The 16,635-nt window shown below is 35.4% G+C and overlaps 1 protein-coding gene and 1 non-coding gene across 2 annotated transcripts; both read right to left on the reverse strand.

The window, feature by feature from the left end:
* Positions 1-997: 997 nt before the first annotated feature.
* LOC148201551 (uncharacterized) lies at positions 998-2,237 on the reverse strand. The gene is given in 4 exon segments (XM_088109429.1): positions 998-1,080; positions 1,133-1,454; positions 1,538-1,728; positions 1,847-2,237. Coding segments are annotated over 4 exon segments (987 nt in total).
* A 12,894-nt stretch (positions 2,238-15,131) lies between these two features.
* On the reverse strand, positions 15,132-15,203 carry TRNAD-GUC (transfer RNA aspartic acid (anticodon GUC)). Its single transcript has one exon. It is a non-coding gene; the product is annotated as a tRNA-Asp (tRNA).
* Positions 15,204-16,635: the final 1,432 nt, after the last annotated feature.

Raw genomic sequence — 16,635 nt, forward strand, 5'->3', positions numbered from 1 at the left:
TAGGCAGTATCTATGCCCGACCGGACCCGTTGCCATCCTTAGAGGTGAGGGTGAAACACCAAAATTTTGATGAGGTGGTTGATGGGTCTATGATTCTATTTTGTCATCCTTGCTATTTATCGTTGAATAATTGAAAAAAAAATTCAAAACAACTAGTAGTTATGACTTGATGTTGATTTTCAAAAAATCGTGTTTATATTAGTGTTGTCAAAATGGGCCACCCGACCCGACCTTGGGTTGGCTCATAGTTGGTCACTTAATGAGCCAACCCAACTCGGCTCATTTATTAGCGAGCCAGAAAAATTTGAACTTGGCCCGAACCATCACAGGTTGGTGGGTAAACGGGTTGGCTCACTCGCTCATTTATTTACAATTCTTTTAAAAAAAAAATTACAAACTTTCTGTAATTAAAATCTAAAGAAATTTCACTCCCAAAAAATGATGTTAAATTGAAGAAAATTCAAAATAATAATAAAAAGTACAATACAATGCAAATGTCATTGTCGTAACTAGAATTGCAACGGGACGACGAACCAAAAAAAGACGGGTTTGGAAAAGATATTTTGGAGTCGCCACCATAGTTTATTGTGGAAAACTATGAAAAAACCATAAAGAAAGACACGATCTATGAAAACGAGATTCTAGGTTCGGGAGTCGTTACGCGTAGCGAAGGTATTAGCACCCTACAACGCCTGCCCGAAGGCAGTACCCTTAATTAAATACGCGATTGTGATGTAGTTTTCAAAATGTTTAATTGTCCCAAAAAAAGACACTCTAAAGGAACAAAATATATTTTTTAGTTTTTTGGGCCCGACAATGATTGACCTTGCTTCTAGGTATTCTCATTTAAAATGAGAAATCAGGGTTACATAGTTCTTTTTAACTCCAGATAATCTTTATTTACCAATCCGGACGAAATTATGTATTGACAGTCATCCAAAAACAAACACAAAAAATATACAAATAAGTTTCTTATATTCATCATTTTTTGTGTTCCTTATCCATTTACAATATTAGAATCTTGAATGGATAAATCCACAATATTTTTCTCTCTTGAATCATCTTCTTCTTTGTCCCCATCTACAATTCAATAAAAAAAAGTGTTAATTCATAGTACTAATAATAATGCTACCTATTAATTCAAAACCATGTAACCAATTTTAAGTTGAAATGAGCGCCTCAACATTCTATGGAAGAATGGAGGAACGATATTTGGTTAACACACAAGAACCAAGACTAAAGGCAGACTTACTAGCAACTATTGTGATTGGAATGCTAAGAATGTCACAAGCCATCTTAGATAAGTTTGGATATCGATCTTGACGATCCCTCCAATAACTTAATACATCCAACTTATCAAAAAATTTTGGATTAAGATTCCCTTCATCTAAATAAAGGTTCAATTTAGGCCTTCCAATGTCATTAACATGTTGGCTCAAATAATCCACATATTCCTAAAACATCATGAAACATATTTAATATGTCATTCATCATAAGTAAAAAATAAAATAAAATAAGTTGAGAACTAAAAACTTACATCAAAAGCATCCATCACCGGCTCATCATTAGTAAAAGAAGGTTGTTGTGTTGGAAGGGAAACTTGAGAACTTGAAGTGTTTGACTCAATTGAATTTAATTTGACATATTCTTCAAACAACTTATACATGTTATCCTTTAAAAATTTAATCTTTTCTTCACAAGTAAAAGGATTAATCTTTCTATTGCTCACTCAAATTTTATGCAACACCTCATTGGCACTAGCATTGTCTAATGTGATAGAAAAAAATCTTCCTATCTATTTCCCAATCAAGCAACAAAGCAAAATTTTTTTGTGCCAAATCATGACCAGTATGTTGAGATTCCATTTTACAAAAGGCAATAAACCTACTATTCAAGTTCCAATCAGCGTCAACAAAATGAGCAATCAAACAGATAAACCCTTCTTGATTTATTGAAGTCCAACAATCAGATGTTAAACAAATTCTATGAGATTTATGCATTGCAAGTTTGACCCTCTCTTTGTGTTCATGAAATTTCTTTGAAATATTAGAAACAATTGTATTCCTACTTGGAACTTTTACATTTGGATTTAGATATACAAGTAATTCTTTAATCCACTTATATTCAACAAAATTATATGGAAGCCCATGTTGAATAATAGCCATTGAAATAAGGTCATTTACAACTTTATGGTCAATTTCCCTAGATCTTAATTTCCTAGCATGATCAATTACCATTTTCTCCACATTATTGTATTTTAATTTCTTTAGGATCAAACACTTTGACAAATGATGCAACATTGATGAGGTCCCTATTTTTGATCCATGAGCAACATACTCTACACCACATCCATTGCACTTTGCCTTTTCTTTACCATCTTTAATACCAATTTTCGTAAAATGATCCTAAACTTTTGAAGTACTTATCCTAGGTCTCTTACTTTCTCTACCCAAATCCTTATGATACGTTGTTGTTGAAGCTATCAAATTAATATTACTTTTCAAGGCAACTTCAATATTGCCAAGTCAGTAGTCAAGAAAGTAGATATGGTTAAAGCAACTGTGAGTCGTCTCCCAACAAATACAGGATTGCTTTTCAATATTTGAATCTTATGAATGCTATGCAATGCTCAAGAATGACAGTAAGAAACTATACTAATGGAATTAATGTTTGAAGAACAAAGAAGAAACTTAGAAATAATTATGATGAAATAGGCTAATTCCACTACTTTTCCAAGATAGATTCATCATTGGTTATCCACAAATAATTCTTCAATTGATTATTGTTCAAGTTTCAAACAAATTAAAGTACATTCTTAATTAATTTGAGGGCGATCAAAGAAAGATGGTACTTTGAGATTTTGTACTGACTACAAGGCATTGAATGTTGTCACAATCAAAGACAGATTTCCTATCCCAACTGTGGAGGATCTACTCGATGAATTATTTGGTGCTAAATTCTTCTCTAAGTTGGATCTTTGATCAGGCTATCACCAAATCTTGGTCCATCCTGTTGACAGATTCAAAACTACCTTTAAAACCCATCAAGGTCACTATGAATGGCTTGTCATGCCATTTGGATTAACAAATGCACCAACAACTTTTCAAGCTCTCATGAATGACATATTCCAAGGCTTTCTAAGGAAATTTGTATTGATTTTTTTTATGACATTCTCGTATATAGCCCTTCTTGGTCTGCTCATCTTGGTCACTTGAAAACAGTTTTGCACATCTTGAAAGAAAACCAATTATATGCCAAATTATCCAAATGCTCTTTTGGTCTCTCTCAAGTGGATTGCTTAGGCCACATTAGCAAGGTTCAAGCTGTTTTATAGTGGCCATGCCCTCAAAACACAAAACAATTGAGAGGATTCCTTGGTCTAACAAGCTATTACAAACGCTTTATAAAAGGGTATGCTACAATAGCTCACCCTTTGATAAATCTCCTTAAAAAGGATAATTTTCAATGGACATCACTTGTAACTCAAGCTTTTGAGGCCTTGAAACAAGCAATCACCACAGCTCCTATACTAGCACTACCAGATTTCACCAAACCCTTTGTTTTGGAGACTGATGCATCCGGTTTGGGGATTGGTGCAGTTTTGAGTCAAGACAAGCATCATATAGCCTTCTTTTCCAAAAAATTATCTTTTAGGATGCAACACAAATCTGCTTATACGAGGGAGTTTTATGAAGTCACAGAAGCCATTGTCAAATTCAGACATTATTTGCTTGCTCACAAGTTCATCATTCGAACTGATAAAAAAAGCCTCAAAAGTTTAATGGATCAATCCCTCCAAACCCCTGAGCAACAGGCACGCCTGCACAAATTTTTGGGATATGATTTCACCATTAAATACAAACCAGGGAAAGATAATCAGGCCGCAGATGCCTTGCCCAGATCCTTCTCTATGGCATGGTCCAATAGAGAGACTACTTTGATGTCCAAAATTCAGAACGCAACACAACTTGATCCTCATCTTCAAGCTGTTATACAAGCCTGTGCAATAGGGAAACCACCTAATATTAATTACTCATACTCTGATGGACTTTTACATTGGAAGCACATAGTGGTAATTCCTAGAGATGAAGAAATCATACAATTGTTGCTCAAGGAATACCATAGTCCAAAATTAGAGGGTCATGCTAGAATAACTAGAACTATGGCTCGACTGTCTTCCCAGTTTTATTGGCCTGACATGCTCAAGGATATTACTCAGTATGTCCAAGAATGCCTTATTTGCCAAAAAGCTAAATCTGCCATCACCCTTCTAGTAGGGTTACTACACCCACTACCAATTCCAAATCAAGTTTGGGAGGATATAGCTATGGAATTCATTACGAGTCTTCCACCTTCCAATGGGTATACCGTAATCATGGTTTTCATTGACCGATTATCTAAGTATGCTCACCTTGCTCCCCTGAAAGCGGATTATACTAGTAAGATAGTGCAAAAATTGTTCATCCACATGGTTGTCAAACTGCATGAGTTCCCTAGAGCTATCGTTTCTGACAAAGATAAAATCTTCATTAGTCAATTTTGGCAACATCTCTTCAAGTTGAGTGGCACAACATTGAACATGTCTACGGCTTACCACCCGCAATCCGATGGCCAATCAGAAGCACTAAATAAATGTATAGAGATGTATATAAGGTGCTTTACTTTTGATAATCCTAAGACCTGGACTAGACTGTTAACATGAGCAAAGTTTTGGTATAACTCAACATTTCACAGCAATCCACAAACAACACCATTTAAGGTGGTGTATGACCGAAATCCACTGACCATCATGAAATATACAATGGATCCTAAAGATCCACCATCAGTCCAAGAGCTCTCAGGGGAAAGGGACAGGGCTTTGGCTCAATTGAAGAGGCAACTTCTTAAAGCACAAAAAAAGATGAAGAAATATGCAGATAACAAATGCATGCATAAAGAACTGAAGGTGGGCGATTTGGTTTTGATTAAACTCCAACCATAGAGACAGAATTTCATTGCCTTGAGAAAAAACTAGAAACTAAGACTGAGATATTTTGGTCCATTCCCAATCATAGCTTGAATTGGCTCAGTGGCCTATAAACTGTTATTGCCTGAAACGGCTAAAATCCACCCAATCTTCCATATATCTCAGTTAAAAGAATGCAAGGGTCCCCATGACATTGTCTATGTTCCCCCTCCCATTGACGACACTACCCGAGGGTCCTTTGTTGATGTCACAAGCTATCCTTCATAAACGAGACATACTCCGCAGGTCCAACCACATTTCTCAAGTCTTAGTCCACTGGACTGTGATTATCTGAAATAGAAGCCGCATGGGAAGACCTTAAAGAGTTTGTCCAAGCTTACCCTGACTTTAACCTTGAGTATAAGGTTAATGTTGATGGGAAGGGTATTGTAACGAGCGAGAATAAATTGGCCACTACAGGGGTAGAATGGAAAATGGAAATGGAGAATAAAGATGAGTCACATGGCCACATGGCACCTTCTGCAGAAGGTAGTGGCAGACAAAGACACGTGAGGGAGAGAAAGGAGAATACACGGTTGAGGGATTTTCTGTGGGAAAAGGATGGTTACAAAAAGGGGAATTAGTTAACAATTGAGGGGAGGCAATGATTGAGAATTCTTTCTCTCTCTCTATAGACGTATTCCTTCGTTGTTGAGAGCTTTTTAGTATTGTAGCTTTTGTTTTGTACACTGTGATACCATTTGAACTCACAGTCAGGAATAATACTTGAATAAACCAAAAAGCATCAGTTTGATTCATGTTTCTGATCTGTTGGCCTTTCATAAGTCATTATCTTTGTTTGCTACAGAACAATCCTCAATCCCAACAGTACAAGCATGTACAATAATTCTATATTATATGCAAAAGGAAGAAATGCCAAACCAACCTGAATGTAGTTGAGCACATCAACTATTGCAACCCTTGATCCTCCTTCTTATTGTCTCATAAACCACAAATAAATATTTCCTGAAATCAGAACATCTCGCAGCAAAAATATAAACGCATGGTCAAGACCCCAAACACAAGAGCGAAGCATATACTAGACACACGAATAATTATGCTGCAACTACAACTCGAAAACTAGAACCAACAAAAGTTTTGATTCACAACACAAAAGAAAATATATATAACGATACCTACTTGTAGTTGCACAACCAATCGACATACATGAAAGATGAGATAAGCAACAACACGATGAATATCACTAAAAATGAGGTCAAATAATGGAGTCAAAACAATTCCAACAATCAATAAGAAAACATTAGTTAAAAAAAGAGAACCAATACTCAACAAAATCAACAAAAAATTAATAGTTTAAACTGTAACACAATTTCCCAAATGCAAAGATATCAAAAGCAGCTCCAACTTGTTCAAATAATGTATACTCAAATTGTTTAACTAAAATGAACAAACTTTGATACAAGCATGTCAGAACAGGAAAAAAACCATTACACATCTTCAAATCCCCTACAATAGCTCTCGTAACGGACAAAGAAAACCATAACAAATAACAAATTCGTAAACCCCTATTTTCGTCATTATAGGGTTTTCGAAAAAAAAAAGAAAGAGAAGTGAGAAAACAAAAATGTTGAGAAAAGAGAAGAAAAAAGGAAGGGTGTTTTACCTGCTCCTTGAAGACTTTTAGTGAAGTGAGAGTGAGAGCACCATGAAGTGAGAGCACCATGAAGTGAGAGCAGAGTACCACGGTGAAGAGAGTATTTTATTTTTTAGGGTTTCATAAATAAAATAATAAAAAAAATAAAATTAGGTAGGTGGGTTGGTTGGCCAACTTGGCTCACCACGAGTTCAATCTAGATGAGCCAGATTTAAACGAGTCAGGTTGAAATCTGACCCGCATACAAAACTTTAAATTTTCAAACCCAACCCGACTTGAATTCATGGTGGGCCAAGTTGGCCTGCGGTTGTGACCCATTTTGACAACTCTAGTTTATATATTTTAAATTTGCACTAACATTGTTATTTATATTAAAAATTTATAATTTATAATTAATTAATGTGGATGAAATATTATAATATTTGTAATTTTTACTTATATTAAATTTTATAATTTTTTAAGTTAATTAACGTACTATATTCATAATTTCTTTCTTATATAAGTTTATAGAAATTCCAATTCCACTATTGTTTTGGGTATAGGGTTGAAGTCCCTTACTCAAAGCACTCCAGGTTTTCCTGAAGACCAGACGAGCTCCCTTACTCAAAGTACTTGTGAGGCTAGATGGCTGGATGGTTGACGCCAAATTTGGCTAAGTCCCTATGAGGTCGGATAACCGAGCAGTTGAGGCCAAATTTGGCTAAGTCACTGTGAGGCCGCATGGCCGAGCAGTTGAGGCCAGATGACCGGATAGTTGATGCCAAATTTGGCTAAGTCCTTGTGAGGCTGGATTGCCGAATAGTTGATGCCAAATTTGGCTAAGAAATTGTGAGGCCAGATGACCGAGCAGTTGAGGCTGGATGACCAGATAGTTGATGCCAAATTTGGCTAAGTCACTGTGAGGCCACATGGCTGAGCAATTATGGACGGATTGTTGATACCAAATTTGGTTAAGTACCTGAGGCCAGATGGTCGAACGGTTGAATGATCGACTTCCTGAGGTCGAAAGGTTGACGTCCTTTAGAGCACCACTCACTGGTTCTTTATGGCTACAATTGGGGATACTCACTCGGTCCCACGGTGGTCGCCAAAATGTTTCGGGTATAGGGTTGAAGTCCCTTACTCAAAGCACTTTAGGTTTTCTTGAAGACCGGATGGGCTCCCTAGTTGTCCTCCATCCTCCAAGTTACGTTGTTCGCTCTCCCTTCTCCTTGTCCAAGCCAAGTGGACGGGTACCTATCAAATGCACTCCGACACTCAAGTTAGTAATATAACCGAACGGTTAGCTATGTAAGTGATGCATATAATGTGCATCGTATCATAAAGTCATACCTGATACTTTTATTTATACTATTGTGATGTGTATTTACCTTTCGCTGGCTTAATGACGGTCTAATCAAACCTTAATCTGAATAAAGGGATTAATGAGTCATTACCAGTTGGCACGACCTAGATGGACGGCCATGAGAGGACGTTCTGGGAGGACGGTGGACCACCTAGGAGGTCGACGTAGAAGGACGACTATGAGAGAACTGTACAAGAAGACTGATGGGGAAAGACAAAAAAAAAATAACAATTTGGCAAAGAGTAATAACGCAACGGAAATTCAATCCCCCTTCTTGCGAGAATCTGTGAGGAGCACCGAACAAATAGAACAAAAATAGAATCCAAAGCACAAAGAGACACCAACAATTTTTTAACGTTAAAAACTCCTCAATGCAAGGGTAAAAAACCACGAGTCGTCCAGACCAAAGAAAAATTCACTATGATCAATAATAGGGTACAAAAGGGTCTCCAATAATAACACCAAATGGTGTGTTCAATAAGCCAATTTAAATAAGCACAAATGCTTACAAATGAGAACCAAGATGAAAAATCTCCAAAACAGGGCTGCAGGTGCGTGACCTATTTCTCCCAATCTAGATCTCCAATTGACGATCCGAACGGTCAGAATGAAGAACCATATGTCTGGAACCTACTGTCCAAAAATAAGCTCGATCCAACAATGAATGACTTCACAGCGACGAAAACACCAATGCAAGTTTAAGGTTATGCGGGAATAACTCTTTCTCTTCCTTTTTCTCTCACTTGGCTTTTGCCTCTCTTCAAATGACTCTAATGTGCCCTACTAATCTGACCCATCTCTATTTGACCTAGTGAGACATAAAGGTCCACATTATTTGGGCCTATTCTCCACATAGGAAGGGAGCCCAATAACCCAACAAAATCTCCCCCTCACGACTATGTGGAGATATCCTCCAAACCGGCAATCTCACAACAAACTTCAAACTTTCCTCTTGGCAATGCCTTGGTCATCATATCAGCACCATTATCATCTGTATGAACTTTAGCTAATTCCAACAACATAGCATACAAAACATCACGTATCCAATGATACCTCACATCTATATGTTTGGATTTATAATGAAAAGTTTGATTCTTACCAAGATGAATAGCACTTTGACTGTCATAAAACAACAAGTATTTCTCCTGCACAAAACCAAGCTCTTGCAAGAATTTCTTCACCCATAAGAACTCCTTACATGCTCCAGTAAGTGCAATGAATTCTGCCTCAGTAGTAGACAATGCTACACACTTTTGCAACTTTGATTGCGAAGCTAAGGCTCCCCCTACAAAATGAATCAAATAGCTTGAAGTAGACTTTCTGGAATCAATGTCTCCAGCCATATTTGAATCTGAGTAACCCACCAAAGTAGGCTTATCACCTCCAAAACAAAGCCTCAAACCACTAGTACCACGAAGATACCTCAAAATCCATTTCACAGCATTCCAATGCTCTCTACCTGGATTGACAAAAATCTACTGACTGTACCAACAACATGTGCAATATCAGGCCTTGTACATACCATTTCATACATCAAACTATCCACCGCAGAAGCATAAGGAACTTTGCTCATATCCATCTTCTCACCTTCATTTGAAGGACTTTGTTTAACACTCAACTTAAAATGAGTAGCAAGAGGAGTACTTACAACTTTAGCATTTTTCATTTGGAATCTTTGCAACACCTTTTGAATGTAGTGCTCCTGTGATAGCCAAAGTTTCTTCTCTTTTCTATCACGAGTGATACTTATACCAAGAATCTTCTTAACAGCTCCCGTGCTTTCATGGCAAATGACTTGCCCAGTTGCTTCTTCAACCTGTCAATTTTGGATACATCTTTCCCAACAATAAGCATGTCATCAACATATAACAACAGTATAATGAAATCATTCTCATAAAATTTTCTGACAAAAACACAATGGTCAGAAGTAGTCTTCTTGTAGCCTTGCTCACACATAACTGACTCAAACTTCTTATACCACTGTCTCGGAGCCTGCTTCAAACCATATAGGCTTTTTCGTAGCCTATACACATAGTTTTCCTTGCCTTCAACAAAAAAACCATCTGGTTGCTTCATGTAAATCTCTTCCTCCAAATCACCATGAAGGAAAGTTGTCTTCAATCCATCTGCTCAATCTCCAAATCTAGAGTAGCAGCTAAACTTAACACAGTTCTGATGGATGTCATCCTCACCACAGGTGAGAAAATCTCATTGAAGTCAACACCCTTTCTTTGTCTGAAGCCTTTCACCACTAATCTGGCTTTATATCTGGTAGATGTAGAATTGTTCTCTTGCTTCACCCTGAAAATCCACATGTTCTCTAAGGCTTTCTTACCCTTAGGTAACTTCACCAAGTCATAAGTGTGATTATCATGCAGAGATTTCATCTCATCCTGTATTGCATCCAACCACTTTTGCTTTTCTTCACTTTCAATGGCCTCCTCATAACATTCAGGTTCTCCGTCATCGGTCAACATCACATATCATTGGTAGAGTACTTCTTAGAAGGTTGTTTTGGCATGTCAGATCTTTTGGGTTGAGCTTCTGGTAACTCAGGTACATCACTAAGATTCTCATCTAGTGACACATCATGTTCCTCTTCATCAACATTATCAATAGGAACATCCAAGCTATCTTTAACCTGCTGATTATCAATATCACCATGTTGTTCATCATCGTGAACATCAATATCCAAATCATTAATAGACAACCGAATTGGATCAACATAGCCACATTACCATCTTCCTTAGGTGTAAACTTCTCCACCTTATCAATATCTTCAATGGTTTGATCTTCCATGAATTGCACATCACAACTTCTAATAACTTTCTTTTCAACGGGGTCATACAACTTGTAGCCAAATTCATCCTAACCAAAACCAATGAAGATGCATTGCCTTGTCTTCACATTCAACTTGGATCTTTCATCCTTTGGAACATGAACAAATGCTTTACAACCGAAGACACGCAAATGATCATAAGTAACATTCTTGCCAAACCAAAACTTGTCTGGAACCTCAGAGTTCAAAGCAACTGCAGGACTTTGATTAATAACATGCACTGCTGTAAACAATGCCTCACCCCAAAAATGTTTAGGCAATTTTGCTTCAGAAAGCATACACCTAACTCTTTCAATCAATGTCATGTTCATCCTCTCTGCTAAACCATTCAACTAAGGAGTTTTGGGAGGAGTCTTCTCATGTGCAATACCATACTGTCTACAATAAGCATCAAATGGTCCACAATATTCACCACCATTGTCAGTACGAATGCGCTTCAGCTTCTTGCCTGACTGCCTCTCAACCAAAGCATGAAATTCTTTAAACTTGTCCAACACTTGGTCATTTCTCTGTAAAGCATAAACCCAAAGCTTCCTGGAACAATCATCAATAAAATTAACAAAGTAAAGTGCACCACTAAAATACTTTACCTTCAATGGGCCAAAAACATCATAATGCACCAATTCAAGCAACTCTGACTTCCTGGAAGGAGGATGCTTCTTGAAGGATACTCTGGTTTGTTTACCAGCCATGCAGTGAGAACATTTCTCCAACTCTACACTCTTCAATCCTAAGAGAACATCCTTTTTAACTAACCAGTTAAGTCCTTTTTCACTGATATGCCCAAGCCTTCTGTGTCACAAAGATGACTCCATATACACGACATTCACACTATCTTTAGCAGCCAAAGCTTTTTTCCAGTAAAGCTTAGAGTTTTCCTCCCCTTTAGCCACAATAGTGTTACCTTTGGTGAGCTTCCACTTTCCAGAACCAAAGTGGTTATCAAATCCACCATCATCAAGTACCTGCACAAAAATCAAGTTAAAGCAAACATCTGGAGCATGTTTAACTCCTCTAAGCAACAACTGCATCCCCATGTTGGTTTGCAAGTGAACATCACCAACACCAATAACCTTAGACACTCCATCATTACCCATCTTCAATACTCCAAAATCACCAGGTGTATAAGATGTGAAGAACCCGTAACATGCAGTGTAGCACCATTATCAATTATCCACATGCTCTCATCAGATACAAATAAGGTCACCACATGTAGTAGTAGTAGTAACACGATCACCATCATCAATATCTTTTTTTCTTTGCTTACCCTTTTTGTCTTTGCTCTCTTTCTTCAACAAAAAATAGTTCTTCTTTATATGCCCTATTTTGTGACAATAGTGACACTCCGCATTCTTGTACCGAGACTTGGACTTGCTCATGCTTTTATCTCTACCACTATTTTGTTCTTTCTTCTGGCTTCTCCCCTTATTCACTGTAATAAGAACTTCTGAATGAGATGAAGTACCCTGTGTCTTCCTTCTCATCTCCTCATTAAGAGCACCACTATTTGCCATTTGCAAAGAAATATCACCATTAGGGGTAGCACTTATCATGAAAACCCGAAATATCTCCCACGAATCCGGTAAAGAGTTTAATAGGAATAAGCCCAATAGATCATCATCAAATTTTATACCCACTCCTGCTAATTGATCATAGCGTCCTTTAAATTCACTCAAGTGATTTGAAACAGGATTTCCTTCCTTGTACTTCAACTCCACAAAATTTTTCAACAAGTAGAATTTATTAGTTCCTAACTTAGAGGCATACAAGGACTCAAGCTTATCCCATAGGCTTCTCGCATTGTGTCTCATTAGCAACAAAATTATAAACATGATCATCAACAAACTGCCTGATAAATTCACATACCTGTTGATGTTCAAAATCCCATTTTTCATCTTACTTGGATTTCGGCTTATTGGAAGAAAAAACAGGAAGATGCAAATTTTTCACAAATAGCAAATTCTTCATCTTGCCTTTCCATAGGTGATAATTTCTCCATTCAGAGGAATCAATTTTGTATGTGCCTCCATCATTCACGCAAACTAAACAGTCCCTTAACCAAAGAGCTCTAATGCCACTCTGATGGGGAAAGACCAAAAAAAAAAAAACAATTTGGCAAAGAGTAATAACGCAGCGGAAATTCAATCCCCTTTCTTGCGAGAATCTGTGAGGAGCACCAAACAAAGAGAACAAAAATAGAATCCAAAGCACAAAGAGACACCAACAATTTTTAACGTAGAAAACCCCTCAATGCAAGGGTAAAAAACCACTAGTCGTTCAGACTAAAGAAAAATCCATTATGATCAATAATAGGGTACAAAAGAGTCTCCAATAATAACACCAAATGATGTGTTCAATAAGCCAATTTAAATAAGCACAAATGCTTACAAATGAGAACCAAGAAGATGAAAAATCTCCAAAACAGGGCTGCAGGTGCGGGATCAATTTCTCCCAATCTAGACATCCGATTGACGATCCGAACGGTCAGAATGAAGAACCATATGTCTGGAACCTACTATCCAAAACTCAGCTCGATCCAACGGTGAATGACTTCACAGCGACGAAAACACCAGTTTATGTTTAGGGTTATGCGGAAATGACTTTCTCTGTTTTTTTTCTCTTACTTGGTTTTTGCCTCTCTTCAAATGACTCTAATGTGCCCTACTAATCTGACCCATCTCTATTTGACCTAGTGAGACATAAAGGTCCACATTATTTGGACTTATTCTCTACATAGAAAGGAAGCCTAATAACCCAACAAAGACGACCATATAAGAGGATCATTTGTGAGGATCGTACTACCAAGAGTAAGGACCGTATGTACAACTATAAATAGATTAATTTATTGTATATAAATAAATATAAACATGATCTTATACATTGTTTTGATGAGATTGAATGGAATAAGATTTAAAGTTGAGCCTGTAACACAAATCTAAAGGGCTCAAGAAATGTGTAACAGTCTACATTAACTGACTAAAGACAAGAAAAAGAAAATTTGAATTGGTCAACATTTTCATGTCAGTGACTCTGGTGCTGTGCCTCTGATGCTCAATATTTTTGCACAGTAAATGATAAAATTTTAGTTCTATACATTAAATTTTATACTTTATGGAAATGGTTTGAATTCTCTAACGAAATCTGGTAATGTTGCATTTTTTAGCTATCAAGCCTCAAAGTGTTCATCTTCTGTCTTCTTTAATTCTTCCTTTCATTGTTTAATTACGTCTGTTCTTCCTCATGATTCTTAAATATAAAAAATATTCTTTAACACACCTATTTTTATATTTATTTAATATTATCTATTTTTACTTTTTATTCTGTATTCTTTAAAAAAATACAAAAAATTATATTTTTATAATTATTTTATCTTTATATTCTATATCAAATAAATGTAAAATGTTAAAGCATCAATACTCTTCTTAAATGATGAGAAATTTATGAAAAAATGAACAATATTTATGTCAAGAGGAAGAAAAAGAAAACAATATAATAGAATTCAGACAAAATTAAATGTGATCATAATAAAATTTCAGACTTCAAAATAAACAAATACAATAATCCATTTTAGTGATACAATAATAGAATTGTAAACTTCAAAATAAATAATATCTTATATGTATAATCAATGCTATCTCATAGAACTTGTTAGCTTCGAGATATCAATCCTAAGTCTCTTTACCATTTTAATTTTTGAACTTCTCTTAAAAGGTCTTGATCTCAGCTCAAATAAATTTTCTTCTTCAATATTCACAAGGGTAGGGAAAGTTGGGGGTGGAAGCCTAATGGATCTCAATAAAACAATGGTATTCTCCCAAAAAAGTATTGGATATCTTTCCAACCTCAGACTTCTTAATCTTTCTTTCAATTCCTTAAAACATTAGCTGGCAAATCCCTATGATTTACAATGCTGCCATCTTTCAACTTAAGCTTGAATTGGATATCACCTTTCAAATTGCAATACTTGAAAATGTCTTCTTGCAAAATAGGGACAAATTTCCCACAATGGCTTCAAACCCAAAAGAATCTTTCTACCCTTCACATGTCAAATGTTGGAATTTCAGAAGAAAAACCTGGCTGGTTTTGGAATCTTACAAAATTGTGTCTGAACTTGTTCAACAATCTTATTTCTGGTGTGTTGCCAAACTTATCATCAAAAGCATATGATCTTCCTCAGTTTGATTTGAGTTCTAATCAATTGAATGGTCCATAACAATGTTGTTGGAGAAATTCCTACTATTAGTTCATCGTTTTTTAGGTATTATAGTTGTTGAAATGAAATTACTTAATAAAAAAACAACCTTGTTTCTCTCAAAACAAAACAGCACGCCGTTGCCGGGGATCGAACCCGGGTCACCCGCGTGACAGGCGGGAATACTCACCACTATACTACAACGACTTGGTTGATTATGATTTGTCAACACAAAATATTATAACTGATAATTAAATTTTGTAATTTTAGGTCAAATTTATTTAAAGTTTTAATCATTCATCAAAATTCTTGTATGCTTAAAAGTAATCTTTTTAGTCCTTACACATACAATTTTTATCCTCTGACTAAAAGAGGCTTATAAAGTGAATATGTATATAATAAATTAATTACACGGATAAAACAAGCAATTGATCGTTATTTTTCGTTAGTTAAATGAAGAAAATATGTATAAATTACATAAATATATAGCATAATTTTAGTTTCTTATTTATTAGTTGGAAGGCAAATGATGAATGAAGAATATTGGATATTGGCAAGTTTTTTCCACAAGAGGGAATGACTTTTGTGTTCTCAACCAAACAATTATTCTCTCAACACCAATAACTTGGTCAAACATTGCTTAAATATGGTATTAGGGTTTTATCTTGACTATGTCTAGAAAATACTTTATTGGAAGATTGCAATAACCAAAAATGAAATTAAAATTATGACATAAAAAATGTGAATATAGAGATTATGTACCACATTCACTTTCATCCTTTAATCATGCCTGACAAAAAGACCTAATTAATCAATAAACTCCAATTGCAAAAAATGAATACTCATGAAAATGGTTTTTAAATTCAGCCATAGAAGATTTGTAAAATGGGTAATTCAATTTTTCATGGATTGAAAGAGAGAGGCTTTCACAATATTATTCTTTGCAAATTTGGCAAAATTTGGATTAGAACTTGTAGGCACAACAATATATTATATTATCATTATTATACATTTTATTATCATATTTTTATTTTCATATATCCCACTAATCCATTAAATACACAATGATACTGTATAAAAAGAAGTATACCCAAAAAAGTGATGTGTTTAAAAAGAAGGAAACAATATAAAAAAACACAATTTTACAAGTGGTAACAAAAAATTTGTTTTAATTTTTTGTGCACTTTTCTTTGATAAAGAGAGAAAAAGAAGACGACAAAATCTAGTAACAAAAAAAAATTACATACGCACGAAGCTTATGTCTGAAGAATTCTTTTTTATTTATTTAAATACATCTTAACATATTCATAAAATATGTACAAATAAAAAATAAAATATTGTAATTCAAGATGCGAAATAATTTTGAATGATAAAATCTATCAAATAATAGCAGTTGAGTGATAAAATATATAATCATTTTTTTACGTTGACTCTCTTGTGTGGTTAACGCTGTAACAGCAATTAAGTTATATTAAGACAATGTTTGAATTATTGTTAACTAACATACGTATGTATGTACCACCTCTCAAACAAATTTCCAAATCTCGTAATAAAGTTTCATAATGAGAAAGATAAATCAACATCTCCAACATTTTTATTATAATAACAAAGAATATACAAAAAATAAACAAAAAATAAA

This window comes from Vigna umbellata, chromosome 3, assembly GCF_029865625.1.
Source record: "Vigna umbellata cultivar VRB3 chromosome 3, Vumbellata_1.0, whole genome shotgun sequence".
NCBI lineage: Eukaryota > Viridiplantae > Streptophyta > Magnoliopsida > Fabales > Fabaceae > Vigna > Vigna umbellata.